Raw genomic sequence first — 20,489 nt, forward strand, 5'->3', positions numbered from 1 at the left:
CAATTGGGTTCTTTTAACCTGTGTGCATGTGCAAAGCATTCTGAGCCTGTGCAGAGGGTAAACGAACCCAAATGGGGGTGTCCGGGCACGTGGGCGGAGCCTCACACTCCCTTCACAACTGGTTCTCTAACAAGTGACAGGCATGAGTGAACCAGGAGCATTTCACCCCTGCTCGGAAGCCTTGACCAACCAGGAGGGACATGAATTTGAAAAATAGGTGGTCCCGCATAGTCCAATTCCCTGCCAAGGAATGATTTAATCATCTCAAATGGAAACATAGAAGATTGACGGCAGAAATCTAGTCTTCCGTTATACTATCTTAGGATGGATATATGTTTATCCCAGGCATGTTTAAATTCAGTTACTGTGGATTTACCAACCACCTCTGCTGGAAGTTTGTTCCAAGAATCTACTACTCTTTCAGTAAAATAATATTTTCTCACGTTGCTTCTGATCTTTCCCCCAACTAACCTCAGATTGTGTCCCCTTGTTCTTGTGTTCATTTTTCCTATTGAAAACACTTCCCCTCCTGAACCTTATTTAACCCTTTAACATATTTAAATGTTTCAATCATGTCCCCCCTTTCCCTTTTGTCCTCCAGACTATACAGACTGGGGACTCTTTGAGAGTAGTGAAGGACTCACATTTGCCACAACAAAATCCTTAGAAAGACTCTTCTTACCTGTGGTTCGTGGTGTGTATTCTTTGTTTTTCTGCTCATTCTGCTATGTTGTTGCTGGCATTGCTTCTCCAGAATTTTTGTCATAAAACTGGGGGGCTTCCCATAATCCACGAGCAGTAAAAGTCTGCACAGGTGCAACTCAATCCAAAGCCTTATTTATTTATTTATTTATTTATTTATTTATTTATTTATTTATTTATTTGGATTGGATTGGATTGGATTGGATTGGATTGGATTGGATTGGATTGGATTGGATTGGATTGGATTGGATTGGATTGGATTGGATTGGATTGGATTGGATTGGTGTGCCGCCCCTCTCCGTAGACTCGGGGTGGCTCACAACATATAATAAAACAATTCACAACAAATCTAATAAATTTAAAAAATAAAAAACCCCATTATTAAACCAGACATACACACAGACATACCATACATAAATTGTATAGGCCCTGGGGAGGGGGAATGCCTCAATTCCTCCATGCCTGACAGCAGAGGTGAGTTTTAAGGAGTTTACGGAAGGCAAGGAGGGTGGGGGCAGTTATAATCTCCGGGGGGGAGCTGGTTCCAGAGAGTCGGGGCCGCCACAGAGAAGGCTCTTCCCCTGGGACCCGCCAGACGACATTGTTTAGTCGACGGGACCCAGAGAAGGCCAACTCTGTGGTACCTAATCGGTTGCTGGGATTCGTGCAGCAGAAGGCGGTCCCGGAGATATTCTGGCCCGATGCCATGAAGGGCTTTATAGGTCATAACCAACACTTTGAATTGTGACCGGAAATTGATCGGCAACCAATGCAGACTGCAGAGTGTTGGTGTAACATAGGCATACCTAGGGAAGCCCATGATTGCTCTTGCAGCTGCATTCTGCACGATCTGAAGTTTTCGAACACTTCAGGAGCTTCTCAGCTGAATTATACACCAGAACTTCAAGGAAGCCCCAAGCTCCCTCTGAAACACTGCTTGGTCTATAAGGCTTGGTCTATAAGGCACCTGGCCTAAATTGATCAAGCAGGTCCTTTTTCCTTTTAGCAAAACAGTAGCCGGTTCCTACTGGCATGGTTGATGCCTTGTACTGTTTGGAAAAATTGAGCTGTGTACAAAGCTCCACATCTCTGGCGTGCATACGTGTGTGTCCAAGCAAGTTTTTGCTTCGTTGCATGCGCAGGAAGCAAAATCTTGCAAGGGGATGCGCATGAGATTTCAGTGATATTTTGCTTAATATGCCAAAGCAAAAAAAAAAAATAATTCTGAAATCTCGTGTGTGTACACATCTCCTCACAAGATTTTGCTTCTTGTGCAGCTCATTTTTTGCTATCGGTACGCACACGAAGCAGCAACCCCCACCTGTAGCAGACATTAGCAACAGAGAACTCCAAAGCTAACAGGAAGTGATCGGTTTAAGTCTAATAGTAACACTACCCAATTGCAGGATGCTTTGGTACTACCTGAGATAAAAAACAGAAGTAGAATGTGGTACAAGCACGCACATAAACTCGAATTATTCTTTACAATTGATACCTTAGAGCAGTGTTTCCCAACCTTGGCAACTTGAAGATATTTGGACTTCAACTCCCAGAATTTGCTGGCTGGGGAATTCTTGGAGTTGAAGTCCAGATATCTTCAAGTTGCCAAGGTTGGGAAACACTGCCTTAGGAGAAGGTCCCCCCCCCCCAGTCTCAAAATGGGTGAACAGTGCAGCCAGGTGGTAGGGAAAGCAAGTAGAATGCTTGGCTGAATAGCTAGAGGTATAACAAGCAGGAGGAGGGAGATTGTGATCCTCATTCCGTTTCCCTCCAAGTGCGAAGTGTGTGCTGCAATGCGCTACCAGAATGGCCAAGGGCATGAACACTGCTGCGATGGGTGCCCAAGATTTGTGCGCGATGGGTGCCCAATATTTTTCTCACCGATTACTGAGTTTTGAATTTTTTGTCTGAAGGAGAATGGCTACGGCATCACTGAATTGGTTGATGTTCGCTCTCTGGAGTATGGTGATAAGCCCAAGTTTCATCTCCTGTCACTATACAGTTGAGAAACGCCTCGCCTTCCATCTTGAAAGAGTCAAGAAATTCTTGGGCATCGCTGACTCTGTTGATTTTGTGTGCTTCAGTAAGCATCTTGGGCCCCCATCGCAGCAGCGTTCATGTCCTTAGCATTTAGGTAGCGCATTACAGCACGCATTTTGCACTTGGAGGAAAACAGAATGAGGACGCTCCTCTCTAACCTTCACCACAATGCCAATCTACTGACCACTGGCATTGCTCGTTCACTTCTGCTGGCTTCCCGCTACATGATAGTAATACCAACATTCCCCACGAACATCCCCTGCGAGAGCTTCATGCCTTGTAACCTTACTTTCCAGATAACCCTCGTAGTTTTGGGCAGTTTTAGTCTCCCTTCTCTGACATCTGAGCTGGCTTCAGAATTCATGTACATAATAATAACCATGGATTTCTTTAGGGTGTCACTGGTCCTCTCCCCCCTGCTATTCAACATCTACATGAAACCGCTGGGCGAGATCATCCAAGGACATGGGGTGAGGTATCATCAATATGCGGATGATACCCAGCTCTACATCTCCACCCCATGCCCAGTCAACGAAGCGGCGGAAGAGATGTGCCGGTGCCTGGAGGCTGTTGGGGCCTGGATGGGTGTCAACAGACTCAAGCTCAACCCGGATAAGACGGAGTGGCTGTGGGTTTTGCCTCCCAAGGACAATCCCATCTGTCCGTCCATTACCCTGGGGGGGGGAATTATTGACCCCCTCAGAGAGGGTCCGCAACTTGGGCGTCCTCCTCGATCCACAGCTCACATTAGAAAAACATCTCTCAGCTGTGGCGAGGGGGGCGTTTGCCCAGGTTCGCCTGGTGCACCAGTTGCGGCCCTATCTGGACCGGGACTCACTGCTCACAGTCACTCATGCCCTCATCACCTCGAGGTTCGACTACTGTAATGCTCTCTACATGGGGCTACCTTTGAAAAGTGTTCGGAAACTTCAGATCGTGCAGAATGCAGCTGCGAGAGCAGTCATGGGCTTACCTAGGTATGCCCATGTTTCTCCATCACTCCGCAGTCTGCATTGGCTGCCGATCAATTTCCGGTCACAATTCAAAGTGTTGGTTATGACCTTTAAAGCCCTTCATGGCACTGGACCAGAATATCTCCGAGACCGCCTACTGCCGCACGAATCCCAGCGACCGATTAGGTCCCACAGAGTGGGCCTTCTCCGGGTCCCGTCAACTAAACAATGTCGGTTGGCGGGCCCCAGGGGAAGAGCCTTCTCTGTGGCGGCACCGGCCCTATGGAACCAACTCCCCCCGGAGATTAGGATTGCCCCTACTCTTCCTGCCTTCCGTAAACTCCTTAAAACCCACCTTTGTCGTCAGGCATGGGGGAATTGAAACATCTCCCCCTGGGCATGTTTAATTTATATATGGTATGCGTGTGTGTATGTCTGTTAGTATATGGGGTCTTTTAAATCTTTAAACATTTTAAAAACTGTTGGATTATTTATGATTTGTTGTTACATGTTGTGAGCCGCCCCGAGTCTTCGGAGAGGGGCGGCATACAAATCGAATAAATAATAATAATAAAATAATAATAATACAACTCATGTAGCTGATCATCTACCTGGCTTTTATTTTAGAGCCGTTGAAATAAGATCTAGTACTGGGAGACCTTTTTCCTTACTCACTTCTTATGGACACTTCAGCCGGCCTGTAAGGTTAACTGGAGATACTAATCCTTGCAGATTGGAAGTGCCAATTAACCATGGCCTACACCAAATTTTGATGGACTTGGAGAAATTCCGAACAGCATTTAGGGAGTTTCTTAGAGATTAAGAGGATAGGTCTATTAAATGGCTTGTCTGGAGTGTGAGAATGACCAGGATACTAGACACATTGAGTAGCTTCTTGTTGCTGGTCAACCTTAGATTGTTTCTTTATTCTTTGAGGCGCTTTGGGAGATGAAGTGAGTGAATAGGTGCATGAGAAACGGTTACAACTGCACAATTATGGAGCTTAAATTAGAGCTTTTTTTATTTATGGTGGTAAAGGTGGCTCTGTGGGAATAGTTTTCAGTCCTCACTGTATTTACAGATAGTTAGCTTGATGTACTCATTAGTATGTTTCAAATCTTTCCTAGCTGGCAAACTCTATTGATGTAAGTTCTAATTGTCTGGCCAAACATTTTATGGTTAAAATAACTCTTATTAATCCTGAATAGAAAGTTGGGTGGACAGAATCCAAAGAAGTGACTGAAGTGATATTTGCAATGTTAGTTGAATGTTTTAGAGCCTGTAGATGTCAGGAAGTAAAAACATATGGCCTAAACCTCAACCTCTCTAGCTAAATTTCAAAATAGCTGACATAAAGGAATTAAACTGTACCCCTTGAGCCTCACAGCTTAGCGGAGATTTGAATGCTAGTCCTCCCAGTCCCAACTGAGTTGTCAAATTTTGCTCTATTGCTTGAGTGTTTCAGATGTATAATATATCTCCAATGTCTTTTTCCTTCCTCCCCTCTTTTTCTGCAGACTTCATATATAATTTGTCTTCTCAGCCTGAACTGTTAAGGATGGCCAACTCCACCAATGGCAATTCCACCAAGGAAAACGTCGCCAAGTATAAAATTGTGGAAATGATTTTCATAGCTACTGTAACTGGGTCACTTAGTCTTGTCACTGTGGTTGGAAATATCTTGGTCATGCTGTCCATCAAAGTAAACCGCCAACTTCAGACTGTCAACAACTATTTCCTCTTTAGCTTGGCCTGTGCTGACTTGATAATTGGCATCTTCTCAATGAATCTCTACACGGTGTATATAGTCAAGGGCTACTGGCCACTTGGGGCTGTAGTATGTGACCTCTGGCTGGCGCTGGACTATGTAGTGAGTAATGCCTCTGTCATGAACTTACTCATCATCAGTTTTGACCGCTATTTCTGCGTTACCAAACCACTGACCTACCCAGCTAGGCGGACAACCAAAATGGCAGGACTGATGATTGCAGTGGCTTGGATATTATCCTTTATCCTCTGGGCACCTGCCATATTGTTTTGGCAGTTCATTGTTGGAGAGAGAACAGTACCAGAAGGAGAGTGCTACATTCAGTTCCTCTCCAATCCAGCTGTAACCTTTGGTACAGCCATTGCTGCTTTCTACCTCCCAGTAGTTATCATGACTGTGCTGTACATCCACATCTCATTGGCCAGTCGGAGCCGTGTGAGACGGCACAAACCAGAGAGCAAGAAAGAGAAGCGGACTACTAAGCCACTCAGCTTTCTGAAAAGTCCTCTGGTCAAGCAGAACAACAACAATTCTCCCAAGAAAGTGGTAGAGGTGAAGGAGGAAGCAAAAAATGGGAAAGTAGAACAGCAGCCCTTGCAACCATCTGAAACTACTGGCCACCAAGAGGAGAAAGAAACCTCTAATGAATCCAGCACGGTGAGCATCACCCAGACGAATAAAGAGAAACAGGGGCTGGAGATTGTACCAGCTGATACGAGTGAGAGCCCTGCCCATCCTCGCATCAATCCTGCCTCTAAGTGGTCCAAAATTAAGATAGTCACTAAACAAACCGGGACTGAATGTGTCACTGCCATTGAGATCATCGCAGAAAAAGAAGCCCGCTCCACCCCAATTACCTTATCAAACAGCCGTCCGGCTAATGTCGCCAGGAAATTTGCCAGCATTGCCAGGAGTCAGGTTAGGAAGAAGCGGCAAATGGCAGCTCGAGAAAAGAAAGTCACCAGAACCATTTTTGCCATCTTGTTGGCTTTCATTTTGACATGGACACCTTATAACGTGATGGTCCTCATTAATACTTTCTGCGATTATTGTGTTCCTGAAACAGTCTGGTACATAGGATATTGGCTGTGCTACGTCAACAGCACCATCAACCCAGCTTGTTACGCCCTTTGCAATGCTACCTTCAAGAAAACCTTTAAGCATCTTCTCATGTGTCAGTACAGGAACATTGGTACCGCTAGATAATCTGGATTTGGAGGGAGACTCAGCAATGGAGCCGTGTGTGTGGAGATTTGTTATTCTCCAACCAGATAACTCTTTTATTCTTAGTCACACCATTCATTACTCGATGGAGCCTTTCCCCAAATGCTGAATCAGAACTAGTGAAAAAAATATGATTTCAACATACTTGGCTCTTGACTATTCACCAAGAAATAGGCAGATCTTCCACCCAGATGATCCTCTTGACCGCTTCTTCAGAAAACAAAGGAGAAAGAAGCTAGGGAATTAGACGTGGTGAAACCTCACAGTATCACTAGAGAAGACGTAACAGACCATGCTCTTTTGCCCTGCTGCTCTTGAAATACCATAAACATTTATGATCTTCTAATTTCTGTCTGACTCAACTAAGGTGCCTCTATTGGTGGCTAGGTGGTACATTAGAAAGAAATGCAACCCCCCCAAAAATATTCTTCTTTCCTTGGATGCATTGCTGGATTTAAAGTTGTGTGCACCTGTGAGGCAGAAAGAGAAGCCAGGGACAACAGGGTAAATTAAGTCAGCAGTTAAAACGAAAACAAAAATAGTATTGTTTCAAGCACCACTCATCAAGTTGTATCAATTTCTATTTGTAGGCTCTGGGATTTTGTCTAGCTGAATTTCCAGTGTCCCAGGTACAAGGGACTTGTTCCTCTCAGGGAATATATCAGCTGCTGGATAGTCCATGTCATAGGCTTCTCAAGGACCTTACCAAATCTGCCTCAACTCCATTTCTTCATGGCAGGCTGTTGGGCCAAAATAGACTTCTTTCAGGATGTGTTGAATGCCACCTCGGACTGTTTTGAAAACACACAAAAACCCCCACAGATATCACGTGGATACTCTAAGATCAGTTCTACAACATTTTGGGTCGTGTGCCCAAGTTGTCTAAAGTTATTCCTCTCGAAGGTAAGCGTGGTGTCCTTGGAGCAGTGGAAGCTCAACTTCAGCTCCAAGGAGAACATCAAACAGAGAAACCATGATGGTGGATGAAGATCTCTATGCTGGCAAGTCTTTCTAAGAGAGTCTTTAAAGCCCTTTGTTTTTGTTCCTTTTAAAATTATGTCACCAAGCATACCAAGTCCCCCTTGCTCCACAAATAATTGCTTAAATATCATTTCTTTTCATGTAACTTAATTTTTTTTAAAAATTCTGATATTAGGTTCTGAAGCAAGCTGCGGCAGAGAAAAACAATGAGTGGCTGCCCCACTTGTTTCTGCATTATGAATTTGAGGGTATACTAAGAAGATACTCATGAGCTTTGTAAATGAGCATTGCCTTCCTTCTAGTCAGTGTCGTCATAGACCCCTCAGCATGTGGGTTCCAGTGTACATAGGCAGCCTAAATCCCTGAATACTCATGTTCTGTGTAGACCAATTAAACCCACGTTTTGCTTGGTTTCTCTGGCACCCTCAGGAACATATTAGAGCAGAATATAACCGGTGATCCAATGTTTCCTGGGTTAGTCGGAGTGACCATGCCTATAGACCTCTCTATTTCATGGCTAAGGGCTGTCAGTTTAAGAGATGCCCTTACATTTGGCCAAAGGCTCCTGCTTCACGTGGCTGTAGAGGCAGCTAGGCTGCCACTGCCTTTCACATAATTTGCATAATGTTGCCCAAAATGCCTTGCAGTGTTTTTTTAAAAAATAATTTATTAATTTATTTGTTACAACTACAGTGGGAACCACTTAAACAAATAAAATAATTGAACTACATATAGAACACCTTTGGGTCAATCTTTTTTCAACGAGTTGCAAATATTCTTCTCCACCACAGGGAATCACTCAAGATATTAGGCATTAAATTTGAAACTCTCTCAAGATTTTCTGAATTAAGAGGTCTCATGAACAAACTCAAGATGAACTACGGGAGTGTTCGCCAATCTAGTGTTCTGTTGGCCAGAATTCCTAGCTGATTCAATGTACTGTATTCCAAGGAAGCCAAATTGGAAAACTTCCAATTTAGAATATTTTAAATACTGGTAACTGTTAGAATGGTATAATAGATCTTTTGTAAATTTAATCAAGTTATAAAGATATATAAAATGTAAAAGTGAAATGTAAACATTTCAAATGGTTAGACACTGTCCAAGTAGTTGTGATATCTTTTACAGCAATAGCACTTAGACATATATTGTTTCATATTTTTTATAGCACTCTCTAAGTGGTTTACAAATGGCACCACAACAATCTGGGTCCTCATTTTACTGAAGGATGAGACAACCTTGAGCTGGTCAGGATTGAATCCTAGCAGTGGGCAGATACTCTGTCTAGTTACACTGTTTTAATTCCTCCAAAATGCCTGCTAATTAGCAAAGCAGGAGTGGCCTGTATTGACCCCCTAAACAATGCTTACTATGTTGTGTGAAAATGTTTGCATCTCTGCTATGGTTAAGCATGAGAAATCCCTCCATTAACTCACCATCAATCTAGCTTCTTCCCAATTATTTGTTCTAGAGAGCAAAGATAGTTCTTTATTGAGGCAAAACGAGGTGGCCATTTGGAATGTCAGAGGTTACAGCAATTGTGCATGAAATGGGGATGTCATTTAGCCTTGCACCAGGCACATTTCTTCAGCCAAGCTTTAAGGATATAGAATCCTAGGACTGGAAGCAGGGTTGGGCTGCTAGCCAGAACGCTAAATTGGGCTCACTGAAGCGGCTCGTGAGTGCTAGCGGGGCCAGTGCAATTTTACTTTACCTCTTGTGGTGGTAGCAAAATTGTGTACAGAGCCACACATGCACCCGTGTTTCATCATGCACAGAAGCAAAAAATATTCACCAAAACACCTGTGGCTCCATCTGCAATTTTGCTACCTTCACAGGTGCAGAAGCAAAATCGCACTGGCCCCGCTAGCACTTACGAGCCACGGCGGCAAGTGCAATTTAGCCTACCCCTGACTGGAAAGGATCTTGTCTATCAATTGGCCAATACCACATTAGATAAATAATAATAATAATTAGTAATAATAATTTATTGGATTTGTATGCCGCCCCTCTCCGTAGACTCGGGGCGGCTAACTACAATAATAAAAACAACATGTACAATCCAATAATAAAAAACTAAAACCCCTATTATAAAACCAAACATACACACAAACATACCATGCATAACTTGTAATGGCCTAGGGGGAAGGGCTATCTCAACTCCCCCATGCCTGGCGGTATAAATGAGTCTTAAGTAGTTTACGAAAGACAGGGAGGGTGGGGGCAGTTCTAATCTCCGGGGGGAGTTGGTTCCAGAGGGCCGGGGCCGTCACAGAGAAGGCTCTTCCCCTGGGGCCCACCAAACAACATTGTTTAGTCGACGGGACCCGGAGAAGGCCAACTCTGTGGGACCTTATCGGTTGCTGGGATTTGTGTGGTAGCAGGCGGTTCCGGAGGTAATCTGGTCCAACGCCATGTATATTCAAATTTTTTGTTTGAAAACTTCCAGAGATGGAGCACTCACAATTTCAGGAGGCAAACTGTTTCATTGATTGATCATTCTAACTGCCAGGAAATTCCTCCTTGCTTCCAGGTTTAATCTTTCTCCAATGCATTTCCACCCACTGTTTCTTGTCCTGCCCTCAGGCACAAAGCAGCATGAATTGATGCCATCTTCCCTGTGACAGCCCTTCAAGTATTGGAAGACTGCTATCATGTCTCCCCTAAGCCTTTTCTTCATTAGGCTAAACATACCTAGTTCCATTAGCTATTCATCATTCAATTTATCCTTCAGACCTCTCATCACCTTTGGCTGTGCAGGGTTTTTTTTTCTTCTGAAAACCACTTTTATTCCTTGATACCTGGTTCCATATACTATGAAAATGTCCTCAAAGCCCTCGAAAATATATTTCCTGGAATAAGTAAATGGAATTATATATAAAAAAACAGGCATCCAATAGAGCACAGAAGCTGAAACATATATAGTGTAGGAAAAGCTTATTCCAGTTTGAATTTTATTTCAATTTTTTTTTAAATGTAGATGAGGAAAAAAATGAATTCTACTGTAATTCCACAGGATGACTACAAATGCGATAAGTTTCTGAGGTTCATATTTCGAAACAGGAAATTGGTAAGTGGGATAGCTGCCCTCAATCTTTGGAACTACTTGCCAAGGGAGATCAGACCAGCTCCTTTTAAAAATATATTTGCGGGAGGGAGGACATTTAAAAAAAAACCTCAGACAAATATTTGATGGTATGTTAGGGTGCTGAGTTGAGTTTCGAAGGCTTGAAACAATGTCTTTTTTGAATACAATTTAACAAGAGTTTTCTTTTTTTACAAGAATTGGGTTTCTGTTTGATTTAAAAACCTTTTTAACTGGCTCAGATGTCATTCTTTATAAAAGAAAATGTAATCATTCAGATAATTAAGCAGTCATGTCATGTGGGTGAATCCTAAATGCTGAACAAGGACATAATAAGGTATAATTGCGTGGCTAATTGCAAATTGCCATCTGGAAGAAAAACTTCCCCTCTTGACCCCCAGGTGGCTGTCTTAACAAGAAGCAATGGGCTTCAATAGATGCATCCCTTGAGGTTGTTCTGTTATTTAAAAGAAAGGCAAATCTGTAGCCCTGCAGATTTTTATTATTCTGATACCAGGGCTTGGAGGTCAAATTGTTGCATCCTGGAAAGTCCCTGGAGGACTCAATTGAAAGGTAGCTTTAATCAAGAAGGTCTTCGAGCATTGCTAAGCAGTGATAACAACATAGCCAATGAACAAATGTTCTTTCCTCGGCCAACAGGGATTCCTGATGGATGAAGCAATAAAAGCAGAGCAGCCCCAAGCTTTTGCAGCGTCCTGTAATCAACCTCTGAAATTCTAGGGCTGAATGCTAAGCATAGAGATAAAAATGTAGAGCCTTGAAACAGGAAACTTTCTTGCAGACAAAGAGATCTCAGTGTATATATACCTTGCCTTAAAGTGGGGATAGGTTGGAGGTGCCAGGTAAGTTAAGAAAGGTGTGTGACTCCCCGGCATTCAAAATAATTGTTTTCTTTTATTCAAGTTAGAAATATTACAAACATAAGGCTTGACGCCAACAATGTACTTTCATTGGCATTAATTAACCTATTTAACATCAAGCATTCAAAGGTTCATTAAAATGTTTCCTGCAAGTTTAAAATGCAAAATGCCAGGCCTTGCACCAACAGAACTTAATTGAATGCCACATTCCTGTTTCTCACCTTAGTCATCTAAGAGATGGTTTCTCCCACCCCAAACATTCATACACTATATAACAAAGTTCTCAAGTTGGTTTACAATTAAATGGGATTCCTCAAGACTCTAATATTAAAAAAAAAACATATGGAAGAAAATGATATTTCTAGTAATCTGGTTCAAAGCTATCTGCAGCTTTAAGGAACTTCAGACCACTTATTAAACAAGACTCAGAAGCAGATCTGGAACAAAACTGCTAGGGAAGCACCAGCACAATAAGGTTGAAATGTCCAGTTCTCAGTGTCATTGTGACCCCTGTTTTGGAACTGTTTGGAATTGAATACAAAGGGCATTGTACAAAGGAGGTGTTACTAGAGCATGAAAACATGTCAAGCTATTTTTATTTGGAAAAGACAAAACTATTAAAAGATTTATTTCCCACATTATTTTTACAAATAACTCAAGGCAGCGTACACACACAATACTCCTATTTTCCTGACAAGCACCACTCTGTGAGGTAAGTAGGACTAACCACTGACCTGCTAAGGAAATTGTTGGCTCAATGAGTAAAACCCATATTTCAATATGGGAGAAAATGGAAACGTTTTCTTTGCTGTCAATCAATATTTCCATCTTGTGTGGACTAAGCAGTAATATATATTCCAAATATTGCTGTCTTGAAATAAGAGTACAGGGGATAGAATGTGCAACGCCTTAATGATGACTGAGTAATTCTAGATTTTTTAAATCACAGATGGGATCTTGCTTAAGTTTATGGCATATCAATGTAAAAGGTCTGTGCCATTTCTGATCCACCTTGGAATTATTGGATTGCATGATGTTGGCTGGTTTTCATTGTTAAGTTAATTTGTTTTCTTATGGTTGATTTGAAACCAAAGCACAGCAGTTGTTGTTGTTTTTTCAGACATGCTGTGGTTTTGTGGAGTTTGTATGTGGGTCACTTTTTCACTAGCGGGATCTCTGTGTTAACTCATTCCAAGATTCTGCTTCTACATTGTCTTCTGCACCTCAAAGCTTTACAAGATCAATATCATGGAACTTGTTCATATTATTTATTTTATTTTATTTATAGTTTGTGTTGGAAGGAACCGCGTGGGACTTCTAGTCCAACCTGCTGCTGATGCAAGAGACCCTATGCCATCCCAGATATATGGCAGTCCAGTCTCTTCTTGAAGGTCTCCAGTGTTGGGGCATTCACAACCTCTGCAGGCAGGCCATTCTACCGGTTGATCGCTCTCACCGTCAGAAAGTTCTTCCTTATTTCTAGGTTGAATCTCTCCTTGGTCAGCTTCCACCTGTTGCTTCTTGTCTGGCCCTCTGGTTCTTTGGAAAACAGTGTGACCCATTCCTAACTGTGTCAGCCCCTCAAGTATTGGTAGACTGCCATCATGTCCCCCCTGGACCTCCTCTTCACTAGACCAGTGTTTCCCAACCTTGGCAACTTGAAGATATTTGGACTTCAACTCCCAGAATTCCCCAGTCAGCGAATGCTGGCTGGGGAATTCTGGGAGTTGAAGTCAAGATATCTTCAAGTTGCCAAGGTTGGGAAACACTGCACTAGACTATCCATGCCCAGTTCCCGCAACCTTTTCTCATATGTTTTAGTTTCTAGTCCCTTTATCATTCTGGTTGCCCTCTTCTGTATATTTTTTCCAGAGTTTCAATGTCTTTTTTGTAGTGTGGGGCCCAAAATTGAATGCAGTACTCTAGGTGTGGTTTATTTAGGACGTGTCAATCATTCTTTCCTGAACATTAAATTATGAGCATTAAATATACTTGAAATTGCCTTTTTTGAGACTTTTAAGTGAAGCAGAGAGATAGTGGCAAGAGCTAGGTGTATCTAGCTAGTCTATAGAAGTGAAGGATTAGTACTTGAGTGGCTGTCACAAAGAGGGAATGGACTTATGCTTCAGAGCATCAGAAGGCAAGTCAAGAAGTAAGTAGTAGAAGCTTTTCAAACTTACCATCCAATTTTGAAGGAGAAATTTTCTGACAATTAATTAATGGAATAGTCTCCATCCTGGGTTTGTGGGTGCTTGGAAGTTTTCAAGAATAGGCAGGACAACCATTTAGGTTGGTGTAAAACTCCTGCCATGAATGTGGGTTGGATTAGAAGACATCTGAGGTCCCTTTTCCATTCCTATGATTCTACAATTCTCTCACATAGAATTCCATTAGAACTATTTGGGAGGAAGAATGCTAACTGTTTTTAATTTCCTTTTTGCATGGAGCAGAAGTGAGATTATTATTTTTGTTGTTGTTGTTGTTAAACTGGGATCCAAGGGATCAAAAAAGTGGGGCATTTACTGACCAGTATTCTGGATGCTCTTTTGTTAGTGAGTGTCAGGAACATTGCCTAGCTTGTGGTGACAGTGGCAAAATTTCAGTACTTCATGTCTGCAGGTGGGAGGCTAACATCAAATTGTTTTGTAAAATAAATATGGAAGGACTTTTACATCTGCCATGTTTCTCACAAACTGGTTCTTCCTTTTGATAATGGATGTAGAGATATATCCGATCATTTATGTTACTAAGGTAAGTGAAATGAAACAAATGCAATAATAATAATAATAATAATAATAATAATAATAATAATAATAATAATAATAATAATTCTTGTCTGGCCCTCAAGTGCTAGATGGAAGCTTCTCAAGGTGAAGCAAACTAAGGACCAGTACAGAAAAACTGTAACTCAATTTCGTATGGACAGTTGACGGAACAAAGCATTGCATGGCCAGTTCTTGGAGAAGATTGAAGGCAAAGTGGATAAAGAAAAGACCTAGTCATGGCTTACAAGTGGAACACTCAAAAAGAAGACAGGAGGACTAATACTGGCGGCACAAGAACAGGCCATTAGAACAAACGCTGTCAAAGAATAATAATAATTATTTATGTTACTAAGTGAAATGAAACAAATACCATTTGTTTCATTTCACTTAGTAACATAAATAATAATTATTTATGAACATAAATTTATTATTATCATTACCATCAATACAACACAACAAATGAGATCACTGCTGGATTTCGTATTTCACAACCAGTCGGGCGCTTCCCAAGCACCTAGGACTGTGTGATGTAGCGGTAAATTATGTGTGCCGATCCCAGTAAAGCGGCCTTTTGCAATTGACAGATGGAGATTTTGTCAATTCCGATGGTGTTCAAATGTCCGCTGAGATCCTTTGGCACTGCGCCCAGCGTGCCAAGGACCACTGGGACCACTTTCACTGGCTTATGCCAGAGTCATTGCAGCTCGATTTTTAGATCTTCATATTTCATTAATTTCTCTAACTGCTTCTCCTCAATTCTCCTCAATTCTCTGGTAAAATATAAAACAGTTATAAAATATAAAACCCCATTAATAAAAGGATTCATACTTCTGGGCCGGAGCTAGATGCTATTGCTCAACAGCCCCAGGCCTGCCAAAAGAGCCAGGTTTTTAAGGCTTTCCAGAAGGCCAGGAGGGTGGGAGTAGTGCGGATCTCTGGAGGTAGCTGATTCCAGAGAGTCAGAGCCACCACAGAGAAAGCCCTCACACGCGGTCCCACGAAGCAGCACTGTTTGGCCAACGGGACCTGAAGAAGGCCAACCCTGTGGGCTCTAACTGGTCTCTGGAAGTATGAGGCAGAAGATGTAAGGGTCTTACCCCTTCTTAATAGCAGATGCTGGGACCTGAAACTTGATCAAAACAAGGGTTGCTCTGCCACTGAGTTATAATCTTTACTTTTTTAGCAATTAAAAAATATATAAAATGGGACAAAGCAGAAGCTGCCCAAGAGGAAAGTAGGCCAGTTCAAATGGCCAAAACAAAAATAACAAAAAGTATCTCGATGATGTATGTTCTCTCCTTATCCAACAGAATTTCAAACCCCACTTTTCTTTTAAACTGCTGCCCTCTAGCCTGCCCTTATACTATTTCCTGTACTTTATTTTAGAATAGATATATGTTTATCCCAGGCATGTTTAAATTCAGTTGCTGTGGATTTACCAACCACATCTGCTGGAAGTTTGTTCCAAGCATCTACTACTCTTTCATATGAGGAGAATTCTTGAAATTGCCATGGCAATTAGGAAAGGCCAAGTAGGGAAGGCCTCCTGGTAGGATAGATTGTCCTATGTACACAGACCTCAAGTGTTTGCCAGGGATTTGACTCAGTGGGAGCAAAAAACAGCCCGTACCCCCCAGTCAAAGGGCACAGGATTAAAGGTTTTGGCACTTGAGGAGGAAAATGCCTTTTCCAGCAATACTACCATAAATTAATCAAATAACACTTTACTGTACCTCTATCCCTTTTTCCATTCACCATCAGTGATCCTAAGGATAGCTGCTTCATCCAACATTAAGTTCCCCATAGTGAAAAGAGAACTTCTGTTGAAGCAACGTGTCAAGCAATTTGCCTTCCCCTCTCCTCTTCCATGTAGAACAAGGCAGAAATGGAGTCAAATATTTCCCCTAAATCAAGTTTTATTTTTGGCTTCTGGGCAAAAAGGAAGAGAATACTGTACAAGGCTGCCAATGAATCTATATGTGCATAGATGTGCAGAAACCCACATATGCAAATATTTTTAGAAGAAAGGCAGCAAAAACCTCATTAGGTGCTTGCCAACTTTCTCCTTTCCTTCTGACAGTAAGAACAAGGAAATGCAAGGAATGGGCTGGAGGAATCCAAGGAACAGCTGGTACAATATTAGTAGCATTTTCACTATAGTTTTTCTAAAATGGTTCTGGTCCAGTGGTGGAGATTAAGGTATGCCATGCCAACTGTGGGCATAATTAGCCCCAAATCCATCACCATGTTTTGGGGCTGTCGCTGGGCAACACGGACTTTCAACTCCCTCCAAAGTTTTTCTTTTTTTTTTAAAAAAAAATTAATTGAATTTTTTGAAACATAAACACAAAATGTAGACACATCATACAATACATGCAAGCAATTTACAGAAACTTGTGCATTTTGAAATATGGTTTTTACATTGCCTTTTCTACATTGCCCTCTTTTATTTTGTCTGGGTTTTTCTCTCTCTCTCTATCCAATTGTATAATTTTTCCCATATGGTATAATAATAATTTCCCTGTTTATTCTGCAATTCTGCATCATTTTATTCATTTTTGCACATTCTAGTATCTTTCTGATTACCATCTGTTCTGTTGGTATATTTTCTTTTTTCCAATTTTGTACAAAACTCAATCTTGCCGCTGTAAGTACATGAATTATAAGATATAAATCTGCCTTTTTATGATGCCCACTGATAATACCTAGTACTGTAGGTATATTTCCAGTTTTAGTTGTAGTTCATAATTTAGAATTTCTTTGAACCAATTTCTAATCAAGGTCCAAAATTTTACTGCTTCTGGGCATGTCCACCACATGGGATAGTATATGCCATGTGGTGTTTTACATTTCCAACATTTTCTGTTTAGATTATTGCAAATTTTTGCAAGTCTTGCTGGGGCACAGTGCCACCGGTAGAACATCTTATAAAGATTTTCTTTATAAGGTATAGATATTGTCAGTTTGAAATTTAGTTTGAAATTTAGTTTCAACTCCCTACAATTCAGTTTGAAATTTAGTTTCAACTCCCTACAAAGTTTTTCTATAGGGTTGAGATCTGGATACTGTCTAGGCCACTCCAGAATCTTGAAATGCTTCTTAGGAAACCACTCTTTTGTTGCCCTGGCAGGGGTGGGGGGGTGGGGGTGCTTGGGATCATTGTCATGCTGAAAGACCCAGCAAACTTTCATCTTCAATGCACTTGCTGATGGAAGGTTTGCACTCAAAATCTCATGATACATGGCCCCATTTATTCTTTCATGTTTATGGATCAGTCGTCCTGGTCCCTTTGCAGGGAAACAGCCCCAAAGCATGATGTTGACACCCCCATGCTTCATAGTAGGTATGGTGTTCTTTGGATGTAACTCAGCATTCTTCCTTCTCCAAACATGATGAGTTGTGTTTCTACCAAATAGTTCTACTTTGGTTTAATCTCTCTAGCAAACTTCAGACGGGCCTGGACATGTACTGGCTTAAGCAGGGGGACACATCTGTCACTGCAGTATCAGAGTCCCTGGCAGCGTAGTGTGTTACTGATGGTAGCCTTTGTTATGTTGGTCCCAGCTCTCTGCAGGTCATTCACTAGGTTCCCTTGTACGGTTCTGGGATTTTTGCTCACGGTTCTTGTGATCATTTTGACCCCACGGGGTGAGATCTTGCATGGGGCTCCAGATCAAGGGAGATTATAAGTGGTCTTACATGTCTTCCATTTTCTAATTATTGATCCCAGAGTTGATTTCTTCACAACACGCTGCTTGCCTATTGCCGATTCAGTCTTCCCAGTCTGGTGCAGGGCTACAATTTTGTTTCTGGTGTCCTTATATAGCTCTTTGGTCTTCACCATAGTGGAATTTGGAGTGTGACTGTTTGAGGTTGTGAACAGGTGTCTTTTATACTGATAACAAGTTCAAACAGGTGCCATTATTACAGTAATGAGTGGAGGATTGAGGAGCCTCTTAACTCTGCTGCCCTGTTCGAGTCTGTGCAACATGAAATCAAAGTTTGAGACCCTGTAAAAAATTTTCCCTGCATTTCTGAAACTTGAAATTTTATGACTTTTCATCATTTCAGGGGTTCTATGAGAATTTTTTTGGGGGGATGTGGGGCTTAGTTTTTGCTGGGCAAAAAAGTAATACTTGTACTGTTTACGAGTCTGTGTGAATTGCAACGAAAATTCTTTATTTTAAGTGCTTATATTTGGTCAATTTGAAAACTTCTTTCCCTTGGAAACTAGGTTGAACATTTCAGTTTATTTTGTTCGTACAAGCCCGCCCACCCCCTTTTTTGTGAATTTATTTTCAATTTATAGATAGTTTAGCCTGCAAAATGTGTACAATTTTACTAAATTTGGTGTGGGATTACTAGTTTGAACATTCCTGATCATAAGAAAAATCTAAATGAACTGAAAAAAATGATGCTTATTGGGTTTTTAAAATCAGAAATAAGGCTGCTTGCAACCATTTCCACTTTAAATTTTTTTTAGGCTCCAAATCCGAAATATTTTTAATATCTTAGGCATTGATTTACTCAATTTAACATTGCTGATCATCATAAAAATATTTTTGGGGGCTGGAGGTGGCTAAAATTTTTCTGGCCAAAAAACTCACGTTGAGTCTGTTTCTGGTTGTATATGACCCGGACCAAAAAGATTTTTTAAGGTACTTAAATTTGGTCTTTTTGAAAACCTTTTTCACTGGGAAACTAGTTTGAATATTTCTGAACATAATGATATGAAAATTGAACTGAAAAAAATTGATGCATATATTTTTATTTGATCAAAAAGCCCCCCCCCTTTTTGAGCATTTCATGTCAGTTTATATTTTTTTAGGCTACAAATCTCTAAGGAATCTCCCCCCAAAAGTTTTGATATACTAAATTGAACATTCCTGATCATAAGAAAAATAGAAATGAACTGAAACATATTATGCTTATTTGTTAATTTTGCTCACAAAAGGGCCACCCCCCTCGGCCTTGCTGTGTGCCATTAATTTCATTTTTTATATAGATTTGGCTAGAAATATTGGGAATATCCTTTTGAAAAGCAAGTACATGATAGCCAGACAACTAATTTTATGAAAGAAATCCATTTTACTAAAAACAAATATGTAATTTTGAAATTAACAGCATAATTTTTATATAAATTGAAATAATTGAACACAGCGGGGGGGGGACTTTTATGTGCAAAATAAACAAATAAGCATCAATGTTTTCAGTTCAATTTTCATTTCATTATGTTCAGAAATGTTCAAACTGGTAATTCAATGCCAACGTTATTGAAAATATTTGGAATTAGGGGCCTAGAAAAATTTATAAAATGACATGCTTGAAAAAAAGGTGGGCTTTTATGAGCAAAATAAACAAGTAAGCATCATTTTTTTCAGTTCAATTTTCATATCATTATGTTCAGAAATGTTCAAACTAGTAATTCCACAACAAATTTAGTAAAATTGTACTATTTTGCAGGCAAAACTATCTATAAATTGAAAAAGAATTCACAAAAAAGGGGGGACGTGGGCTTTTATGAGCAAAATAAACCAATAAGCATTATTTTTTAATTTCAATTTTCATTTCATTGTGTGCTGAAATGTTCAACCTAGTTTCCAAGGGAAAGAAGTTTTCAAGTTGACCAAATATAAGCACTTAAAATAAAGAACTTTCGGTGCGAGTCACACAAGACTCGTAAACAGTACAAGTGTATAGTAGTTTTGAACAGAGCAACAGGGTTAAAGAAGTTACAGGTCTGTGAGAATGTTTCTAGGTGACCAAATTCAATTCAATTTATTAGATTTGTATGCCGCCCCTCTCTGAAGACCAAATACTTATTTTCCAACATAATGTGCAAATAAACTCATTAAAAATCAGACAATGTGATTTTCTGGATGTGTTTCTCATGTTGTCTCTCATAGTTGATGTCTATCTATGTCAATTACAGGCCTCTCTCATCCTTTTAAGTGGGAGAACTTGCACAATTGGTCCCAAGGAGCCCCTAGGCACAGAGATTTAGTACTCTATAGCTGCTGCCACCCAGATTTCATGGTGACACGGTCGCACCCACCCATCCACCACCCTGTAGTGCCCACCCACTGACAC

General features: G+C 40.9%; 1 protein-coding gene across 3 annotated transcripts in view; it reads left to right on the forward strand.

Moving 5' to 3' along the window:
* The window catches only part of CHRM4 (cholinergic receptor muscarinic 4), a 67,172-nt gene extending 58,775 nt beyond the window's left edge, over window positions 1-8,397 (forward strand). For 2 of the 3 annotated variants that reach the window (XM_070760254.1, XM_070760262.1), the window contains exon 2: window positions 5,213-8,397. In XM_070760254.1, the coding sequence (XP_070616355.1) occupies window positions 5,213-6,669 (1,457 nt within the window). In that variant the 3' untranslated portion in view covers window positions 6,670-8,397. Of the gene's footprint in view, window positions 1-601; window positions 695-5,212 lie in introns of all 3 variants that reach the window. The other variant, XM_070760247.1, reaches the window with a different exon arrangement.
* The last annotated feature ends 12,092 nt before the right edge of the window (window positions 8,398-20,489 follow it).

This window comes from Erythrolamprus reginae, chromosome 1 (genome assembly GCF_031021105.1).
Source record: "Erythrolamprus reginae isolate rEryReg1 chromosome 1, rEryReg1.hap1, whole genome shotgun sequence".
NCBI lineage: Eukaryota > Metazoa > Chordata > Lepidosauria > Squamata > Dipsadidae > Erythrolamprus > Erythrolamprus reginae.